Source organism: Sturnus vulgaris, chromosome Z, assembly GCF_052056855.1.
Source record: "Sturnus vulgaris isolate bStuVul1 chromosome Z, bStuVul1.hap1, whole genome shotgun sequence".
In the NCBI taxonomy this organism is placed as follows: Eukaryota; Metazoa; Chordata; class Aves; order Passeriformes; family Sturnidae; genus Sturnus; species Sturnus vulgaris.
This window is the reverse complement of record NC_142283.1, coordinates 44,009,228-44,031,055: the sequence shown is the minus strand read 5'-3', so window position 1 is coordinate 44,031,055 and position 21,828 is coordinate 44,009,228. Positions and strand designations below refer to the sequence as shown.

At 37.6% G+C, this 21,828-nt stretch overlaps 1 protein-coding gene across 3 annotated transcripts in view; it reads left to right on the top strand.

The window, feature by feature from the left end:
• Nucleotides 1–21,828, top strand: part of NTRK2 (neurotrophic receptor tyrosine kinase 2) — a 195,288-nt gene that overhangs the window by 64,061 nt on the left and 109,399 nt on the right. The window contains exons 12-13 of one of the 3 annotated variants that reach the window (XM_014869114.2): nucleotides 11,602–11,673; nucleotides 21,164–21,232. The exons of 1 other annotated variant lie outside the window; for it this stretch is intronic. In XM_014869114.2, coding sequence (XP_014724600.1) covers nucleotides 11,602–11,673; nucleotides 21,164–21,232 — 141 coding nt within the window. The remainder of the gene's footprint in view (nucleotides 1–11,601; nucleotides 11,674–21,163; nucleotides 21,233–21,828) is intronic. One more of the 3 variants, XM_088156795.1, reaches the window with a different exon arrangement.

Sequence of the window (21,828 nt, the reverse complement as noted above, 5' to 3'; positions counted from 1 at the left end):
CTATTATTTAGCCTACATCAGTTTTATTCATGGTGTCAAAGGCTAATGCACTGTTCCTTCAATTGTCTGGCATGGCTGAACACCCTGTATACCCTGTGTGAATAGCATAGGGGGGAGTAATGTAAACATACAAGGTCGTTCACCTTTTCCTGACAGATGACAAAATACGTGAACTAACTGAAAGAGTGTAGGTTTAGTTTGCATATTAGGAAGAAATTTTTTACCTTGAGGGTTATGAGGCACCGCAACCAGTTGCCCAGAGAATGTGTGGATGCCCCACCTCAGAAGTATTTAAGGCCAGGTTGGATGGGGCTTTGAGCAGCGTGGGACAGTAGAAAGTTGCCCATGGCAAATAGTCTGAAAACAGGTGATATTTAAGGCCCCTTCTGGCCCAAACTGTTCTATGATTCTATTTGTCATGAAGTTTCACTTCTTTGCACTTTGGCCAGCCAGTCATGTCTGTGGTCTTCCCTCTATCAGCTCCCTTGCCTCTTGCCTGCTCTGAGCATTGATGGTGTGCCTACTACACAGCTGTCTGAGAGTGTACTACAGAGAACACTCTCTGAGAGTCTGGGAAAGGTCTGAGAACTCAGGCCTTTTTCCTATTTTGGCTTATTTTTAGCTATTTTGGATTTTAAAGGCATCATTTTCATAAGTAAGAAGAGGACAGCCTATGGCTGTGGCACTGCTGCAACTCTTCTGCAGAGGAAGAAGAGTCCATCCTCTGAAGAAGGAAGAACTAGGTGGAAGCATCTGCAGCTGGAGGGAGTCCATTTGTAACCCTTGTGGGGGGGGTGTGATCACGGATTTGCCTCCATATTTTACAGGGCCAGCCTCAACATAGAGACATGCCATTTATGGCCTTTAAAGTAGAAGAAATTTTAACTTTAGTCCTGGTCAGTAGATGTGAGTAATTCAAACTGGAAGAAAAACATTCCTTAAAAAGCAGTGAATTGATTTACCAGAGCCCTTTATTTCACATGGGAGCTCTCAGGCATAGAAGCTGGTGGCTGCAGTTGAAATACTTGTAACCTTTGTATAAAGATCTTCCAAGTGAGGTTTGTGCCCTTTCAGTAAGTTACATTTCTGTGACATGTACCAGCAGGCAGCAACAGAAATGTAGGTTGTAATAACATTCCTTTTTGCACAGGAGTCTGAACCAGAACCTGTTGACATCGCTTGTTTTTATTGGAGAGGACCATTGCAATGTTCTGTCACACATCCCCTGAAGCTGCACTGTTACCTGTTTTTCTCCTGTGGCACATGGGGAGATGCACTATGGGCTGTCCATGTTTTCTGTCTTCAGCTGGCTCTGTTGCAACTGTGCATTTGTTGAATGTCTCTCTAGTAGCTTGAAGGTCAAATTAAAACCCTTGAATTAAGAGGTCAAATCCTGTCTTTGTGGCTACCACAAGCTAAATATTTCTGCCCATGGCTGTCTTGGAGGCCTATAAGCTCTCACAGCTGTCAGTCATTAGCCTCCCCTGCTAAATTCATCTTTCTGTGCTTTTGAATGCTGGCTTGCCAACTAGGCAGGTGTTGTAGCTACTTCTCATGTTGCCTGGAGCTTGTGCATTGTATCTGCTTTTGCAGTGGCCTTTCCCAGTGTGTTCCAGGCAAATATTAATGCAGACTATTCTGCTGCCATCACAAGAAGTCATGCAACCTGCCAGTGGCATAGTAAAGCCCAGGTGCCTTAAGAGTGCAGGTTGTGAGTCAGGTGGATGGCACAGGGCCTGTTCCTGCCCAGCGGCTGTGAGTTTCAGTGATACAGCTATTAAGCACAAAGGTATCACCTCTGGCAGATGCAATCTTTGTGATGTGGTGTGGCAAAGGTGTTCTGGTATGTGCTTGCTCTGTGCTAACACAATCCCTCAGGCAGATGCTTTTGGCTCATGTCAGGGGCAGGGTGATAGATGTTTCATTTGGTTGGACCAATATGGCCATTTTTGCATTCTGTGCTGTGCAGAGGAAGGCTGACAAGGGAGTAAAACTTTCCTTTCTGTTTATTAAGCACCCTGTTGTTTTGGTAAAAAAAATATAACATAAGTACACATGGCTTTATTTTAGAAAAGCAATAGTTTGGAATGTCTTATGGTTGGCTTAGGGTGCCATCTATCATGAAGGCAGAGGAATCAGAGGAAATATTCTTCCTTTCACTCCTTGGCAAAGCAGGCCATACCTGTATCTTGGACATGGTATACTCTACAGGTCCTATGGCAAGTACAAGAGCAGCATGCTAGCAAACCAGCAAAGAAGCTGAGGCACATTTACACTTTCAGACTGTTGAGTCGTAGTGTCTTGAGGCCATGGAAAAAATTGAATCATTTGCTTTTCCTGTTGGTGTGTTCAGACAGTTCCTCAGGTCAGAGTCTGCATGTTCCTGCAGGGACTGGAAATATCTGTCCAGTTGCCCAGCTCAGGCCCAAGTGTGTCAAATTCAAGTAGGGAGAAATTCAGGGAGAAGAATGTGACTGTCTTTTTCTGCCATCATGTTATTGTTGCCTGCAGCAGCTCTGAGCCGACGGTTTGTACCCTATTGGTGCTAAAGAAAGAGGGACTCTTTGAATTTGCAGTCTTATGCAATTGACTGTTACCCATCCATGTTCTCTGAAAAGTGTTCTTGCTACAGTAGGCATTTGCTATTAATCACAATCATCTAGCATTTAAGTGATTAGCTTTTGCGGCCATAGTAATTTTCACAAACTTTAATTTGCTCCCAGCAGTCAGGACAATGTTTCTACTAAGCACCACCTTGCTTCTACAAGCAAGTTCTTCGAATGTAAAGCTGTTCTCAGTGTCCACCACTGGTGGTGAAAGGATGTTCATGTCCCCTGTTATGTACACCAGCTGGCCTTGGAGCAGTGATCCTTGCCATTGAGCTCCTGTACTCAGTGCACACCAAATTAATTCCCGTCATTTATTACTAGCTTTGTACGAACAAGGCATAGAGCTTCTGAGGGTTTTCTAGTGCCTCTTTCAGCTCTCCTAATTTCCAAAATTACTTAAATATTAATTATTATCAAAGTTAGCTAGTTAGGTACCCTGTCTTTTTCCAACTCGTTCCATTGTGGTAGCTACTGAAAGCCTTTCTCCTCTGTTCCAATCCTGAAAATGCAATCAGGATTGTGAGCAATATTTTGCAAATGCTTTAATTGAGATGTGTTCTTAGAGTTCAACAACTTGGTCATGAATTTGTGAAGAGGAAAATTTAAAAAAACCCAGTGCTCAGCTACAGTGGCAGCTTCAGAATTCAGTGTCTGTTACCTAGTCAAGGAGATATCTTGATGTTTTAAGCTGGATTAGTAGCCTTGCAAAATGGGCTTATTTTTGAAGGGGAAGAGGATCTAGGCTGCATAAAATGCATCACTAGTATCTATGATGCTGATGTGATTGTAGCATCCTTCATAAATTACAAAAAAAGGACATGAGGCAGAATGGTTTTTTCACACTATAGCCCCTTTAACTGCTCTGCCAGTAAATTAGTGTGGCTCAGAATCAGACTCATTTAGGTTGATGGGGCTCAGCATTTCTTTGGGAAGAGAAGAGCTGCAGGCAGAGGTCCTGTGGTTGGCTGTGTCAGCTTCCATGTTCATCTGGGAAAGTAACGTTGGAAACTAAATCCTCCCAGAGAACAGGTAGAACATAATCATGGCATTTAGCTCCATAATTAACCTTGACACTGTAACACTGGATTCTGGATGAACGGGGCATCTTAGAGTGATTCTTAAGTAGCTTCTTAAACAGGGAATGAAATATGAGTTGTTTGCAGTATTATTGCTTCCAAACATGGCAGGACTTAAAGAAAGGTAACAGAGAAGAATCCCAGGTAATAAGATCTCTTCTGAACCTGCTCTGGACAAGATATGAACCAGGACCAATTCTTCTCTATCTTAGCTACAAAAATGTTGCAAAAGTAGGAGTTTAAGGAGCTGAGATATCCGAGGGTGCCCTTAGCTGCACTTCAGCTGCATCTAACTCTGTTGGGCTGGTGTGTGTGTGTAAAGCACAAAAGATGCAGCAAAAGGTATTTTGCTGGTGCCAGTAAGTAAACTGCATGGGCCTAGTAGAAGACACAACACAGATTGTAGACTGAACTGATGAATACTTTTCACACAGACTGAAGGGTCCATGTACATTCATATTTGTGGTCACATATGCTTGTGCATCCTTATTTTGGTGTATAGCCAGTCAGTTACAGGTAGACAAATATCTTCCTAAATGTAACTCAGAATAGTTTGCTGATTCATTTAGCAGAACTTCATGGTTTTAATTTGTCCAGTATAGTTATGGCTTAGTCTTAAACACCGAATACATCAATTTTTTTAATACTACACAGCTTCACTACTTATGATGCACATGTTTTGGAATGTGATTGCTGTTTTGGCATATTTCTCTTGTTTAATTTCACTAAAAGGTGTTGATAATAATGCAGAAAAGGTCTGACAGATGATAGATCTAGGATGGAAAAATATGAAAAATGAACTTCACATGATTTTGCATGATTATTACGAGCAGAGAAAACAGATTCAGTTTTTCTTTTCTGCAATATACTGTTTTCTACTTCTTTGTGTAGACTTTCATCTGTCTTACACAGCAGTACATGTGTTGGAGATTCTACATACTTGTGCCATTGACTGCTACTTCATGAAGAAAATTACATTTTCTGCTTTCTGAGACAGACTGTAAGGAATTAAATAATTGTGTTGTAAGCAAGTGTAGTGTGTGGCAGTTTTGATTGAACAAATAGTTATGAGCTGTAAATCATGCAAAAGCCTAAGCACAGAAGCTGAATGATATGTTAAATTAACAGGAAATAGCTGTCATAGGTCAAGACTATGCTGAGTAAGGTTTTGGATACACACAAAGGTGACTCTATTCAGAAGACTAACAGTCCAGGAATAAGAGCAGGTGAACCTCCTGCAAATCACTCATTGAGCACAATAAGAAACACAGTTAATAGTTTCAGAGACCGATGGGATTACTTTTTTCCAAAAAAACCAAACCCAAAAAAGCCCAAGCTTGATGTTTTAGAAGATGAGCTGAGAAGTGATGAAGAAAGTGAGGGAGGAGTGAAAATAGAGGCAAGGAAATACAAAAGAGGAGGACTTCAGGTCCAAGTGAGAAGACTAGAAAAAGTGTGCAGGTAGGGAATTTCTTAAGTTGTGATGAGGAAAGAGGAAAAAGTTGCAACTAAGAGAGAGAAAGCCAAAGAAGGTAAAAAACCACACCCTGTTCCAATTTTGCACTGGAAGGATTGATTATATTCTGAATACAAAGGGAAGAGTGTTAGGGGACTAAGAGTGTGAAAGCCCAGAGCTGTGTAGGAGTTGCTGGGATTGAAGATGCCATATTTGCTTGTGATAAGGAAGGTGGGATTCACTTCAATTCTGTTGGAAGCATGAAAAACCAGGCATAGTGTGAGTTCTTGTCTATCTGGAGAAAGTCCAACCAGGCTTTGAAATGGTTCCTGATGTCAAAAAAAAAAAAATGTCAGTGAGAAACTGAATGAAGGACGGAATGAAAGTGAAATAAAAAAAACACTGAGGGGAGAGGATTGAGAGCTTTGGAGAGTATAATTTCTGATGAGAGAGAGGCCAGATAATGTATTGCAGAACAACATTGTAAGAGCTTTTTCTAAGTGAGGATGTATTTGAAATACATATTTACAAGTATTTTGCAAACACTGCCAGACTTTGTCCGGTCACCATGACTGGGCCCAGGAGCTGGTCTGAGCTCAGTAATAGCAGAGTGAAATCTTGGGAAGCTATCTTTTTACTTGTCTCTAAAGGCTGCCAACCTGAAATTAAGCTCTTGCAGTCAGTGGAACTGTATGGTTGTGAGGCTGGTTTGTTAGTGTGGAATTTGATACCAGAAGCTATCTGTGTTTCAAAATAATATCATGGGACCAGAGGAAGACATCTGTGCTCCTGTTATGAGTGATGTCCTGCTGCTTAGTTATTAAGAGTGTCCTGCAGTCACCTGTTTTTTATGGTGCTCCTCATTGAATATACATAGTCATGAATTCCAATGTACCTTTTTAAGAAAACCAAAGAAGAAAGGAAAAGAAAAATTAAAATATTTAACCTTCAACTTGGGATGCACCAAGGCCAGATTAGTGCCACTAAAGAACAGATAGGCAGGGCCAAGAAATGTGGGGATTTTTTACCACAGCCACTATACGATCAAAAAGGTAGGAAGCTCTGTACAGTGGCAATCAGCCACCAGATTAGACGTGAACGTATCCAAGAATACAGTAAAAAATGCAATCAGCAGCCAGACTTTTTCTATTTCAATGAATACAGTGAATTTCACTGTGTACAATATGTACAATTAAAATAATGAATGCAAAAAAAATGAGGCTTCTCCCACCCACCATGTGCAAATCATTATGCATGCAGAAGCAGCTGATTAGAACTGTGGATCAGCTGTGTAAAATTAGAAGGATGGCTTGTTCTGGAATGGTGTTGGGTGATGTAGGGTTCAACCAGCAGTAAGAGAAATCTCTTTGTCCTAGCCTGTCTTATTGCTTTTTCAGCACCACAAACGCCACTGATGGAAATAGGAGCTTTCCATCAGTGCAGAATCAGCACTGTGAAAGACTCCACAGATAGCAGATTTGTAACATACATAGAAGGGGAAAATTTTGCCCTTGGCCTGTAAATGACTTTATACATAGGAATGTATGTAGATCATTGTTTTCAAATCATTACAGGTCCTCTCTGACCTGTAGTTAGGTGGCTGTAGTAGTTATAGCCAAGACTGTAAATTTTTTTTTTTTACAGAGAGATGTTCCACTGCCTTTTATTCCTCCTGGATTTTGTATAAAAAAATCCATGGGTCGGAACACAGACATGTAACCAAAGTGGGAAGGTCTTTTATTTGAAATGTAATGGGAATGAGATATCAAATAATGGCCTTTTGATTGGGAATATTCTTTTTCTGATTTTATCAGAAAGAAATAATTAATAGGTGTTATAGACTCTTGGATATGGCATTTAGATGTTGCCAGTTCATGGCATTGAAACACGTCATCATTCATTGCTTGAGTCTTATGGAACAGACAGAGCTAGAGTGCAAATGTAAACTGAACAATAACATTGTGAATGATTCTTCTCTTTCTGTATAGCACCACGTAAATTTCTGTTGTAAAGCTCTTGCTGAACTTACTGTATGGTCATACAGGAATTTTGTACTAACACTGAAGGCGCATTTGTTTCTGGCTTGGCTATAGAGTAGGTTTGTGTGCTGTACTTATCTCTTTCCCTCTTACTTAATGAGTGTCTGTATCTTGTTTCTAACCTATGCTCTTTCAATCTTTTTTGGACTTTTTTCTACTACTATACAAAAATGTGTACTTCCATGATGTGAGCAGAAGTGTTGTATTTCAGAGTTCAGGATTAAAGGGATAATCTCCTTCTGAATGCGATTATTCCTGTATTTAATTTTTAATTCTCTATATACTTGGTGTAAGATAATGGTTGGCATATTATCTTATGAAATTATTTCTGTAATTATTAAGTAAAGAAGTTTCAGTGTTACTGTGGTGAGTTTTCATATCCTATTAGTGTAGAAGGCAACTGAATCTAATTCCAGTAGTAGCAATTCCTACCTTTGTCAATGTTACCATATTATCCTTGGTAAAGATGGCATTTCTAATCTCTAGACATACTAGTGAAAGTATTGGTAATTAAATAGGCAATTAAAGGGAAATTAATCACATGGGTGTTTTGAAAGTAGCCAATTTCTCTCACATGTGAGCTCACTGTTTTGGACAGCACTGTGCAATCCTTTGTGCCAACACAGCCTGTGTAACTCTTCTAATGCACTGCTGTGTGACAGTGAGGACAGAAGTCATCACATCCATTCCTTCTTGTAGTGGCTGGTAAACAGAAAAATCATTTCATATTTGCACCTTGCTGGTTTTTGTTGGCTTGTGTCTGTTTAAGAGGAAATGCTTACAGTGAATGATCATTTGGCTGTTGGATGTTTTTCTTCAAGTTCACTTTCTTTGATCACATTTTAAAAGAAATCTTGGCTTAATAGTTTCTCATTTTTAACATAGTTGATTTGTTTAATAAGTGTATCAGAAAAGTCATTTTATAAACTAAGTTATAACTTCTGTGTAGAAGTACATAAATAGGGAACGATTTTCTTTAGGACTGCTAGATGAGCCAAGAACAAAGGAGGATGCTTTCTTTATGTTGCAGTAAATAGCACTGTAGCTGGATCTACTGAAGAAAAGCTGTTGGAGACAACTTGTAGAAAAGAGGATGCAGAAGGAAAACTAAGGAGTATATTGAGGAGGGAAAAGTCAGTAAGAAGGAGGATGAGTGAAAGTTAAGATAAATATGGTGAGAATAAACACACACCTTCCAATGTTTTATCTAATGGTTGGTTTTTTGCTCCCCATTTACTTTTCGCTATCACTTTAGTGCTAATCAATAAAGAACAGCAGTTGTTTGAATTTTTCCTGCCACACAAATTATAATTTTCCTATAATTTTATTTTGTTTAATTCTATGAAGAGCTTTTCTTTAAAAATCAGCCACCTAAATGTCTCTTTTTAGGGCCAAATTCCTCAGAAAATATGCTCAAAGCCCTTTCAGTCCTAGGGATTATTGAAAGACTGGAAAGTCACATGCCTTGGTAGGTACTAACAAAAACACAGTAGTAGCACAGGCAATTAATAGCATCTTTTACTCATTTACAGTAATTAACATAACATGAGTAAACACATACACGCACACACATATATGTATGTGTGTATTTAAAATTATATGTAACATGTATGTTGTTAAGTATTACACAGTCTGGTGTACACAAAACTTTGAGTTGTTTAGAGGTACTTCATGTTGTCTTGAATTAATTTACAGTTTCTTTTCATGTACAGATTGCAAACGAGCTAGTTTTGAGGAAGCCAAAAGAAAAATGCACATGGATATGTAAAAAACTGGAGTTAGGACCATGCTGTGGGAGCTCATTAATTAATCAGAATGGCTGGTTTCAGTTTTCTCTCCTTCCTTTCACAAGGCAAAATCCAATCAATAGTTTTCTTTCAAGGTCAGAACTGCTTCTTGGTGTCTGTCCTTCTCACAACCCTTGTCCAGTCATAGGAGTGTTTTGGAAGATTTAATTACTATTTTATTCTAGGTTGTCGTCAATAACTCTTAGCATAGTTGGACTCAGACAGAAAGTCACATTATCACTGGAGAGGGATCTGCACTGCTCCAAATACAAGGGTACTGCTTTTGTGAACAGTGTCATGTCAGGCATGAAAGGAGCTTTTCCCCTGTCATCCTATCCCCAGTAATACTGTGGGATTGGATGGGGTGGGGAGGAAAGCTATAAATCAGAGTTATATATCAATTATTTGACTTTGCAAGATTTCTAAAATAGAATTGAGTTTGAGAAAATTTTCTGTCTTTGCAAGGGAAAGGTTGTTTCCATTGCATGGGCAATGATACTTCTTAATGTGTTTTGGTAGTTTGTTTTCCAGAGCTGCAAATGAAATGTATATTTTAAAAAATATTAATATGGGTTTTGTCTGCCTTTTTTCTAGATTTTTGATACAATTTTTTTTCCTTTATTTAGAATTAAGTTCAGTGTAGGCTAAGTAAACATGTTACATGCTCATTAACTAACCTCACTTCCTAAAGTTATATTGTAAATCCTAAGGGGAGTACCAGATCCAGTATTTTAATTGTACCAAAGGAAACAATGCTCCTTTAATGGCAGTGGAATTATTTGTCCCTGTAAAATATCTTTCCTGTTTTAAGAAATATCATAAACAGTCAGAAATACAGACAAATATTTTAATATATTTCGTTTAGAATCCTGTAAGAGTATTCTCTCATCAAAGCATTTGCTTTCTGAATAAGCTGCCAAAACACAGGTTTGATGCTTTGTCATGAAGCAAGCAAGGCTGTGTATCGTTCCTTAAATTCTTCAGTTTTCACAAAGACATCATACTGCTTTAGAGTGTCTGCTTTTTAAAAATTAGATTCTGTGACTTAAAAGTGATATTTAAGATCAAGGTAACTTGAGTAAAATGAGCTGAATGTCTTTGGAGGAGCTAAAAATTTGGTCCAGTATAATTTTTGTGTTGGCTGAAAACGAATAAATAATATTCATATCATCATCTCTTCTCTCTCCTGCCTTTTAGAAAAATCTGGGCAAGATAAAAGTCTAAAGTCATGACAGAGTTCAGAGTTATCATAATAATTCCAGGAGCAAGCTTCTGGAACTCAGCTTTATTATAGAATATTATGAAATTAATCACACATGATGGATCCAAATTTGCTGTTGGTCGTAATCCCTTATCAGTCAAACAATGTGCACAGTTCACTTTGCTCATTCTACTGACATAATATTTAATATAGGCCTAAATCAATTCTTTATATATTCTATTGATTTTACGGTGTTCATAAAATGCTAGTAATAGAAAATCTATTTCTATTGCTGGGGTTTTTTTATGTTAATGTAATTTCAGAGGAAAAAGCTCTTCAGTGACTCATGTGAAATATGTTGGAGGGAGTTTGTATGTACATATATATATAAATGTGCAGTTACACAAATTTTCAAGTGGTATAATTTAAATAGATTACTTAAATTGAGCCTTGCCATTTGGCTGGGATTTGCTTTTATATTTTTTTTATTTTTAGATGTTTGTCCCTATATTGAATTCATAACCTATGTCCAGATCTGCTGGCTGCAAATCTGCTGCCTTTCCATGTGAAGTTAATATTTTTCATGTTGCAAAGAATATTCAGCACTGAATTTGAAAATCTCCTATCCATATTTATGTGACACCAGATGCTGAGTTACCTTGGCGTAGAACAGAAGGGGATGTGGATACCTCTTGTTTAGCTGCATGGGTGTCTCCTGCTTCAGCTAGGGAACACCAGGGTCTCTGGCACAGCAGAGGGGAACTTGCAGAAACTTTAGGAAGCACAAGTTTGTTATAGGTCACTTTCAGTACTAAGAGTGAGGAGTAGGGCCAGGTGCTGAACAAGCCACTTTGATATCAAGTAGTAAGGGGTTTGCCTCTATTTGATACCCAACAATAGCAAAAGTCCTGGACAAAACCCATAAGAACTAAGTAAAAAAAAAATTGCTGCATGCAGCATGACCAAGTCTTGACTCTGACTTTTGTGCAGACTATTAGTACACCAAGTTTGTCTTTGGAGGCCAAGAATATACACCAAGAAGAACTTGGCCAGTGACTGAAGAATATGTCCTTGCTGCTTATCATACAGCATAATATTGCAATTTTTAATAAATATATTGATGTGCTTTTCTATAACTCTAAAACACATGTACAAGTTACACCTCGTAGAATCCAGTCCAAAAAATACCAGTAATGTCAGTCTTTCTCATGTTATAGATAGGTTTTGTGTGAAAAATGTGAAATGAGAACAATCTAAAAGTATCACAGTGGATGTTTTCTCTTCTGCATTGTAGCATGAAGAATAAAGCAAAATAAAGATAAAATTGATGAAGATAAAGATGAAGAAATATAAATTTCAGAAAGAGTAGCATTGGCAATTGCAAATCAAACCCTTGACATTAATTGCATTAATGGTAATGCATTCCATTCCAGTTCATGGTGAAGTAAAAGGAGTTGGTCTGGTAGATCAAATATGGCTTTCATTGCAAGACTGCGACAATGAAGGTGAGATAATAAAGCTATTCAGACTAACCTGTAAAGAATTGTTATTAAACATACCTGATTGTTATTAAATACACCTGATTAATTATTCTTAGAATAGATGTTACTATAAAATACTACATATATTTCAGTTATTTTTTCAGGATGTATGTATCCTGTTATGTATATTTGCATATACATGAATACATACATTTTTGGTCGAAAAAATATATGTGCAGTCAAAATTGTGAATAATTAATGATGCATATTACGTTCCCTTATGAATCTGGGAAATTAATGTCAGGGCTTTGAACAGAACTTGAAAGGGACTTTTTTGTATTGCGATAATTGAAAAATTGGAATGGTCTAAATAACCATGCGAAAACATAAGTTGCTGTCCTGCTTTGCTCATTGCAAATACATTGTGAAGCAACTGTTACAAATCCATTGGCGTAAGCAACCTAGCTGTGTATCCAGGGAGATGTCGCAAATCTTATGTTTCAGCTTCGGCTTGTGTGTGGTTTGGGTGGGGTTTTTTAAAAGTTCTTTAACATTTTTTCAATCAACATCTTATTTTCCAGTCCAGGCAAGAGTAAAATCAGAAAAGATCTCAAGTACCTTTAATGCATTTTTCTGACAGAATGTCAAAAATTACTTTGTGTTCCATCAGCAGTAATTCATGGCAACACGCCTAAATAATTACTATTGGCCAAATGCCAGACTTCTGGGCCCTGCACTAGCAAATACTGGTACAATTATTCTGAAAATTATAAATTCAGTTGCAATAATAGCATGCATCTCACATAACTGACTTACCTCCTCCAATTAACTTCACGTAATCAGAAATAACTTAGTTCTGTATTATCTCTTAAGTGGTCTCTCTGGACAGTAATCACAGTGTGTGGTTTGCATATACGGTGTAATTTGACTTGGTTCTGGGGCAATGCACAGCACTCTTTGAGGTTACCAGTACACCATCAAAGCCAATGGGATTAGGATATGGATTGTGTCCACAGGTTTAAAACTCATTTTTCCCTTGTTCCTCAAGTAGGATGGCCCCCTATGTACTTGAAAAAAAATGTTGGCCCGTGCTCTCCTTTGAAACATACTGGAACATTTTCGAGGAGAGTTCTGTTTGTCCTAAGTCAAAATAGTAACTTACTTTCATATCAATTAAATAATTGTGGATAAAAAAAGAAGATACACCCCTGTATATTTTTATTTACTGGCAAATATGTGCCGTGAACCTCTTCAGCTTTGAATTTACCTTAGCACATGGGCCTGGAAGCAAATCCTCCACATACCATTTACACCAGAGAGTTTTTGGCTTGTTAACTACTGTTGGATCTTCTTGTGTGTCTGAATTCACATGATTAGTCAGGTGTGGAGGGGTCATTCAAGCTGTAGCTTGCTGTAGCCTTGCTCCATGTATGTCTTGAGTTTATTTTCTGGGAGGAGGCTGGGGAGATAGGGATGAGATGGGAACCCTATCTTATGAAAGGAAGGCAGATGTCAGCACTGTTGCTAGTTTATTGAGCAGTGGCTGGAGCAGAAGTGGAGAGAATCACCTTGGCCGACACTGGCAGCGTCATGGCCAAAGCATGGCCAGGTTCCATGGAGTCCTGACCTGCAGTTGTTGTAGGCTAGAACCTGTTTAGTTTCTGGAGCCCAAAAGTAAGCATTCTGTTTGTCTGACCAAAGAAGAGTCAGGTGTATTGATATGCCCACTTAGTGATTGAAAAATCAATTTGACTGTGAAGACTGAGGATTCTGCTTTTCTAAAATGGTGCCTTTACGGGAATTGTCACCAAGGAAAGCATCAATCTCTCTTCTTTCAGATGAAATATTGTTAATTTCAAATGCATTTCAAGCATTTTGTTAACCTTAATACTTTTACAATACTATTCTTTGTGTAGAAAAAGGGAAATTCAGAAGGCTCACCTCAGCAATGCTACAGTGATAAATGAGCAATATAAATACTCCTTTCTTGATTCTGTCTCTACAAAATTATATTACAGTAATATGCTGGAGAGTGGTTTTACTTGACCTGGTAACAGGACAGGAGTTTGTTTCACTTGCACAGAAAGGGAAAGGATATTTCTATTCCTGTTTAAACACGTTGGAAATATCTGTTCCTAGTGTGTCAGTGGTAGCAGACACTGTGTATTCAGTGTAGTCATTCAAAGTGTATTCAGTAAGAAATTCAAAATCATACAACATATGTGGCATCCTTTGTGACAGATGTGGATGAAAACCCTTGCAGGAATACAGTTTCAAGTAAGAGAAGAGTCTTAAACACCGATTTGCTAATAGCCTGCTCTGGCAGCTATGGCAATTACACATGCTATCTGCTGTAAGTTCATGTCTCATGTATTTGATGTTAACAAAATTTATAATTACATAGTATCACTTCGTAACATTGTTTACTTTTACTATAAAGTGCCTGGGTCTGCAGGTGGGGCTATTTGGCTGTATATAGTTGGAATTGGCACATTAAAGGTATGTGATTTTTGCATCAAAAGGGTGCTGAAAGAGGTAGCATTCATAAATATGAAGAGTGGAAACTTCCCTTTTCCCCAAGACCACTTTCCTTCTCCTTTCCTTGGTGTATCCTGTGAAGAGTGCTTCTTTGAATGGAGATCCATTTGGTGTCCATGTAAAACTGAGAACAGAATAAAGCAAACCAAGGCTAGACTGGACTGAGTGCACATTGTTTTCACAATGGCTCCAAGTAGCTGTGATTTCGAAGTTTCAAACTGGTTAATTTAGTACCGTTTTGTGCAATATTTTTCCTTACAAATATTCTCCATCTTCCAGTTTGGAGAGGGATTCCAACAGACTGTAATATAGGGAAAAAGAAAAGTCCATGAAGCCTTGAAATAGGTGCAGGACCAGAATCAATATTCTTCAAGCTGCCTAGAAATGTATGCAAAACTTTAAGGTGACTTTTCAAGAATGTAAAACCAGGCCTTAGGTTCATGAGGAAACATCCCATGCTTCATCCTTCCCCTCCCTCAAAGGCCATGTGTTACTGTGGAGGAGGACTACTTTAGTTAAGGTTCAGGGGAGGGCAACTCCAAGGTTGCCTCTTTCCCGTTCTGTGACATTGGATTTGTGATAAGAGATTAATAGTAGCGTTTTCTCACCATTTTGTCTTTTTCCCTGGTGAAAGCCACTGGTGCCTGCCCACCAGCAGAATGCAACTCCATTCATCAACACACTCTGGGCCCAGCTATCCAGGTGGTTTTTAACCCTGAGAACAATGCACTCATCCAAGCCATGAGCAGCCAGTTCATCCAGGAGAGTGCTGTGGGAAATGCCTTTAAAGGCTTGACTAAAGTACAGGCAGACAACATCCATAGCCCTTCCCTCACTCACTAAGTGCATTGCCTTGTCATAGGCGTAGACCAGGTTTGTCAATCAGATCCAACACTTCATAAACACATGCTGTGTGGGCCTGATCACCTATGGAGCCTACACCTTAAGTTTTCTATCATGAGAGAATTTGTGGGGTGAAATACTTGAGCCAAGATTGTTTCAAAATGGGGCAGTGATGGCTGGTCCTAGATGTAGAAGTCTGCAGAAGAAGAAATGCACAGAAACAATGCAGTTTGTCTTCATGGAGCATAACATTAATGGGACTAGCTGGAATTTGGCTCTTGGTTGGTTGCTGTCAGTGCATTATCTTGATCATTGACCATGCACAGATGAGTTCTTTTAAGGAAGACTGTTAATTGCCATGTGGAAATACTTGACTAGCAGTGACTGCAAAGGAAGGCAGTTGAAATTAATACCCCATAGTTGATTTTACTAGAGGCAGTGAATGATTATGAGATGCATCTTTTAAGAAGTGTTCAGATTTCACAGACACAAGGTAAAATATCATAGCAAGGAAGCTGGAGAATTGCTCAATAATAGCTATGAGGACAGTAGTTGATCAAAGGTGTTAATATTGTTGTAAGGGAACAGTAAGCAAAATAATCCCATTATAAATGAATATATTTGATAGTTTCATAACTCCTAGTGTACTGTAACAAGCAATGTTATTTCCCTAATTTGTATATAAAAACTATCTTACCAGGTCTTATTAAAAGTCATTTATTGAAAATACGGTATATTTGGAATTACACAATGTAACTGGATGCGAGAGTTGTCTTCAATATTTGGGTAGAGACAGAATGATTTCAAAATTGACATGATTCTCTTTTTCAAAAGGACAATATATTATTATGTTGTGTCCTTCAAGCGCTCTGATCTTCTTTCTGGTGGTTGTAAACTGACACTTGTCAAAATTTTAGCGGTGCAGTAGCATTTCTGTATTTTACATGCATACCAATAAGTGCATTTAAATACAAATTCTAGGGCGTCACAAGGTAAAGGGCCTTCTTTCCTGAGAGCTTTGACTTTTCAAGTACTTGCAGGAAGCTTTGAGAAAGCATTCCTCAATTTATTGTTTGATCTCTCCGGCATACAGCGTTTCATACAAATGAAAAGTAAAATAACCCGCAGATATCCATGTTTTAAAATGTGTATGCAAATAGTAATTGCTACACTCTTTCCTATGAACTGGGTTTCTACTAATGCACATTTTCTGTGGTTCTGTGGAGAACTGCTGTTAATTCCAGGTTCTGTTTCAGTTTCTGAACTGTTGCTTATTCATTCTCTCCCTTTTTTACTTTAACTGTCCCTGAATTAGAAGCCCTGCAAAATATATGTACTGGCTGTCTCTGAGCAATGGTGGTTTGAGCTTCAGCTCTTAATGTCCTTGACTCTCACTAATCAATAGAAAGCAAAACAACTACAGCTTGAGCAGGAGCACTGTAAAAGGAAACTTCTGTTGGATACTGCACTGGAAATCATGAGGCTAATGACTCTCATTGAGAAAGATACGATATTTTCTCCTTCAAGAGTGCAGAGCACAAATGTTTTCTTTTCTGCTGCCTGCTTGGAAAATGAGCATGTCTCCAATGCATCATATTGGGAAATAAAATCAAAAGTCCAGATCAAACTAAAGAAAAACAAATTAAGACATTAAATGATCCTTGTTAGCCGTGCAGAGGACTGTTAACCCACAATATTTTTGATCTCTAAAATATTGAGTAAAAAGGTCCAATTTTACCATCTCTTAGCTCTAGCTTCTTTAACACTGAGAACAGCTTTATGTTTTGCAGTTTTACATACTTAAGTATGTATAATTCTGTTTGACCTCCATTCTTATTTCATGAACTTGAAGATTAATAAAACAAACAAATAGTATGGATACTGGCTGCAATACTGATGCTAATGACTCCAATTTTATTATGCTTATTTGCAAATCTAATACAGGTGGAAGCAGCCATCAAATTACAAGCTATGTATCCCTATCTGTGAAGCATAAATGTAGACATTAGAGGAAGAGACAGTGATAGTGAAAGAGAAAACTTTGTAAGATACTGGATATTTTGAAGAAACTTTTTAATTTTGGGTTGCTGTAAATAGTCCCGAGTTTAATATGATTGTGTGCTGCCTTCCTGTTGTAAGTAACTGGAGCATGTATGAGGGTCAAAACTCTTTATCTTGATGTATAATTTCATGGGTCAGACTATTTAGTCTCTTCTGGTCCTAGTCTTCCCATTTATTAAGTAAATTCAGTTACAGGAAAACTGGATCAGAAAATAGAGACTAATGTTGAATTCTGATACAGAATTTTTCTGTGAATCCCTGGCCTCTAATAAGTTGATTTGTTTGTCTTCTATACATGCTTTATCCTGAAGTAAAAAAAGGTAATATTTATGCTTGTCGTTAGAGCTCTTAATTATATGAATCCTAAATATGGTCTTAGTATAAGACAATGTATGTGTTTCTTCAGAGAACTTTATCTTCTGCTTTTGTGCAGGCATTGCTCTATAAGGCAAGACATCATTCTTCCTTATGCAACAAAAATTCTGTAGAAGCTATCCAGGAGCCTCTTCTTGCTTTCCAATAAAAATTAGGTGATATTTTGTCCTGGTTTTGCCACAGCATTAGCCAGCACTGCTCTTTGAAGCAATGGCTCAGATCCAAGAAGCAAATAATACTAGGAATAAATTGTTTCATTTTCTTTCCTTCCTGAAACAAGAAACTGACAGATCTGATAAGACTTCTTTTTTAGGTAATGCAACTGCATCTTACCTTTGCTTCCCTTCCAGTCATCAGTTTGAACTTCCTCCATATAAATCGCAGTTAATATAAAAGGAAAAAAGATACATGTATGTTCAATTTACTCCACACTAGAAAAAGTAAACTGTATACTGATTTTCAATTCAAAGTGCTTTGTTTGGAACAAGACCACAAACAATATTCTCTATAAACCTTATGCAAACCTTATGCAATGTTAGAATAAACTTTATACATTTGATGAAGAGAGAAGATGGAATGAGACTTAACATCATAGAAAGTTTCAGTTCAGCACTTCTTTTGGTTGTACTTTCCCTTGAATGATCTGGTTTAGATTCATGGTCTCCAAATTCATGCAACTCATATGTAGAGACATAATTGACAACTGAGATGTGAGTATATAAAACTTAGTTCCATATTCAGTTAAGTCATCATGGGAAATTTTTATTTATTCTGACAGTGTAGGTCAGGTTGGTAATGACCAAGAAAGTCTGACTTCAGACCTCCAGTTTATTACAACTCATTGCAATACAGTATTTCAAATCCTGTTGGAGCAAGAAGGATTATAGGCAATTAAAATTTAGCATCTTGCTTTGTGAAAAAAGTTCAGAAGATGACCATCTTGTAGCATTTTCCTTCCTGAATAACTTAATTGATGGCTTGTAGGGAACATAACCAGTGAGAAGAAGTGTGATTGAGATTGTTGGGACAGGTAGAAATTGAGGCCATGAATGTGTGACTATCCCAAGAACAATGATTTTCCCAAATATGGCAACTGGATGTTATGATGCCACTGACTGCTCAGTTTCTTGTGTGCCAGTTGAAGATGTAAAAAATTGGCTTCTTTACATTTAAAAAGGATCATGCTTAAAAGCTCTTCTTCCAAAATCAGTAGATTTTGAAAGGTACGGGGTTTGCTATTATACTTTTCCTTCCATGGTTTTCTCTCTAATGAATTGAAAAGCTAGAAACAGGTAGTTGGTGACATTTTATCCAGTTCCCAATCAGATTAAACTCTCAGAACAGTACAGATCATCCAGTATCTGAGATACACATCTGTGAAACTCATGAGATAGTCTACTGTGGTACTTCTAGAAAGTAGGATTAAAAAAAGTCCTCATTGGTGGCTTAACTGGATCCTTATTAATAACATAATTCAAACCACTCTTTCTCTTAAGCAGTTAGGCTTAAATCTGATGTTCTCTAAATAGTGTACTCCAGATTCTTTATGATGTTTGTTTAAAGATTAATAATTAATACAGTGTGAATATCAAAGCTTTTTGAATGAAGAGCTGCTATTGGAAATAAAGTTATCACCTGGTTACATTTTAAACTACTTATTATTTTCTTTACTGTCTTGGAAAAATTTGCATTTCAGAGAGACAGATACATAATGTTCCTTTAAAGGATGAATGAAGTCCTGTCATTCCTTGTACAGGGAAAATGAATAGGTTTTTTTCTGTCTTCCACTTTCATTTTGACTCCTTTTATTTTTATTCTTTAGTGTACTTTCCTCAGCAACTCTGAGTGCCAGCTTATATAACAGTAGGGTACTTTTAAAACTAATATTAAACTCAGAATCCATAGCCTCAGCAGCAACTCAAGTCAAAATCAAGCTTTGCCTCAATTTGCCTAACTGACTCCATTTGAACTCTGAGAAGCCAAATGGGAAACTGGCAGTTAGGACATTAGAAATTGTCTTCTAAATATCTTCCGCCCCTAATATTTTGCCTTTGTTAGTTCGATGTCTCCAAAGAGTCAGAGATACAGTGTACAAATGAAGTTTCTATTTTTCTAAAGCACTTCTGTTCAGTTTCTGCATCTTTATATTTGTCCTTGCTCCAATTGTCCCGTCTGCCCTGCTCTCCACAATTATTTTGTGTTCATATATTCTTTTCATTTCTACATACTGCACCTGGTTTTTTTCCATGTTTTAGTGATTAAAGTTAATAGACTCTTGTCTTTTTTGCACCTTTTTCTTTCTTTCACCTTTTTCCTTTTTTTTTTTTTACTTCTTTCTGTTAATAATTTTTTTCTTTAAAATATGTTTTTATTATGATCAATTTTTCTGCCTTCCATAGCATTTGCAAGACTCTCTTGTGGATTTCCTGACTCCTGTACATTGCACAGTCATAGGTCTGAGGTTTTTCCCATAATGTTGTTTTATATGCCACTGTTGACTACTACGGTTACTAAAATACACACAAACACAACTAAGAACATAGAATAATAGAATCACTTCAGTGGAAAAACAACTTTAAGATCATCAAGTCCAATCATTAACCTAACACTACCAAGCCCACCACTAAACCATCTCCCTAAAGCACCTCTGGTGGTTTACAAGAGCACATCAGCTTGCCTTCCTTAAAATAGTTGTGCCACCTTCTCCCTACCTCCTACTCCCCATCATGACTTATCAGGTGAAGTTTGCGGGAGTTGTAAGCAGATCTGTTTTGTTACCTGTGTTTTGCCTGTGTATGAACACTAAATATTAGTTCATTAGTTGACAACTTCTCAAATTAAAATTCAGAGGTGACTTAAAATACAGCAATATGATTGCACTGTGACTGCAGCAGACCAGGTAAGGAATAATCTAAAAGTCAAAAAAACCCTTTCCCTTGCAATGATTTGCTCTGGTGTTAAAAGTGTGGTATAAATGTGTGTTTTTATGTAAATACAGTATGTGTTCCTTATCTTAAATTGCCAGGAACGTATGTAATCTCTCACGTTTAAAAAAGCAAAATTCCAGGAGAAGTCTGAATGACTTAGGAAATTCAAGAAGAAAGTAGCAACCATGCAGTAGACTTGATTGTAGGCTACTAAAACCCCCAATGATATCTCTCCTTTTCTAGCCTATAACATCTAAACATCCTTCAGATAATTGCTTACTGTTCTGAAATGAGGCTCTCTTCAACTGATACTCTAGTTTTGTCTGTGAATTAGCAGATCCCTTCGGAATTTTTTAACACCTTACATGAGACCTTGATTACTGTTTCAAAGAAAAGGTATTTTGCCACACACTTTTAGAAATGTGGGATTGCACAAAGCTAGCATGTTCAGCGTCTGTATGTGTTACCTACTTCTAGGGTAGAAACAAACAAGAAAATGCAATGTAAATGAATTAGTCATTGCTACAGTGAAATTCAACTTCTCTTGAAACTGATAGCGTAAGTCCCATTTATTGAAAGCAAATCAAGATTTGGCTCTGAATTGTTTAGATTTCCCTGGAATATGGATAAACTTTCAGTCTTCACAAACACTGAGAACTTATTAAAACAAGATTAAAAAGCCCATAAAACCAGACAAAAACTACTACTGAAGTTTACTTTTGCTGATTAATAGTAAAATTCTCACATGTGTTTTTTTCAAATGTCATTAGAACAAGTAATGGTGGCTGTCAACAGTGATGTACATAATAACTCAACTGCATCAGATAACAACAGACTGGGTAAGGCAATGATGTTTTAGGAAGTATTTGTGCCATAAAGTCAGCCAGTTGAATTACACACAGGACCCTGCATAGCGTTTTAAAAAAATTCTTTGTCTTAGCCAGTCAGGAAAGGTTTGGGGGATAGGCTTTTCCTTCATCTCAGAGCAGAACACATCCCTGGGATTTTTATGTATTTCAGTGTGCCATCATATTTAGTTGTTGATTTTTAAGTTCCTCTTGATATTTAAATACAATTAATTTCAAGATAATTGACTAATATTTACCCCAGCTTTACTTTTTTCTGCCACTACAGAGACAGCTAATGCCATTAAGGGCAGCAGCCTGTTCAGAGCAGGCAGAAAGGATGATGTGCACGGAGCTAAGATGTGAAACAAAAATTAGAGAGGATCCTGGTGGTGGACTTAGAGAAAGTCTGTGGTGTAGTGGGGTACACTTCATTTAGTTGGAGTACCAAACCCAGGGATCTTGATTGTGCACGTTGGGCTGTTCATCATAAGCCTTGGCACAAGGCAGAGCACCTGGCTGAGGTTTTTCTAACTCATACATAATACAGTCCCTGGTTGGAGAATTCTAGACTTACTGCATTACAGCTG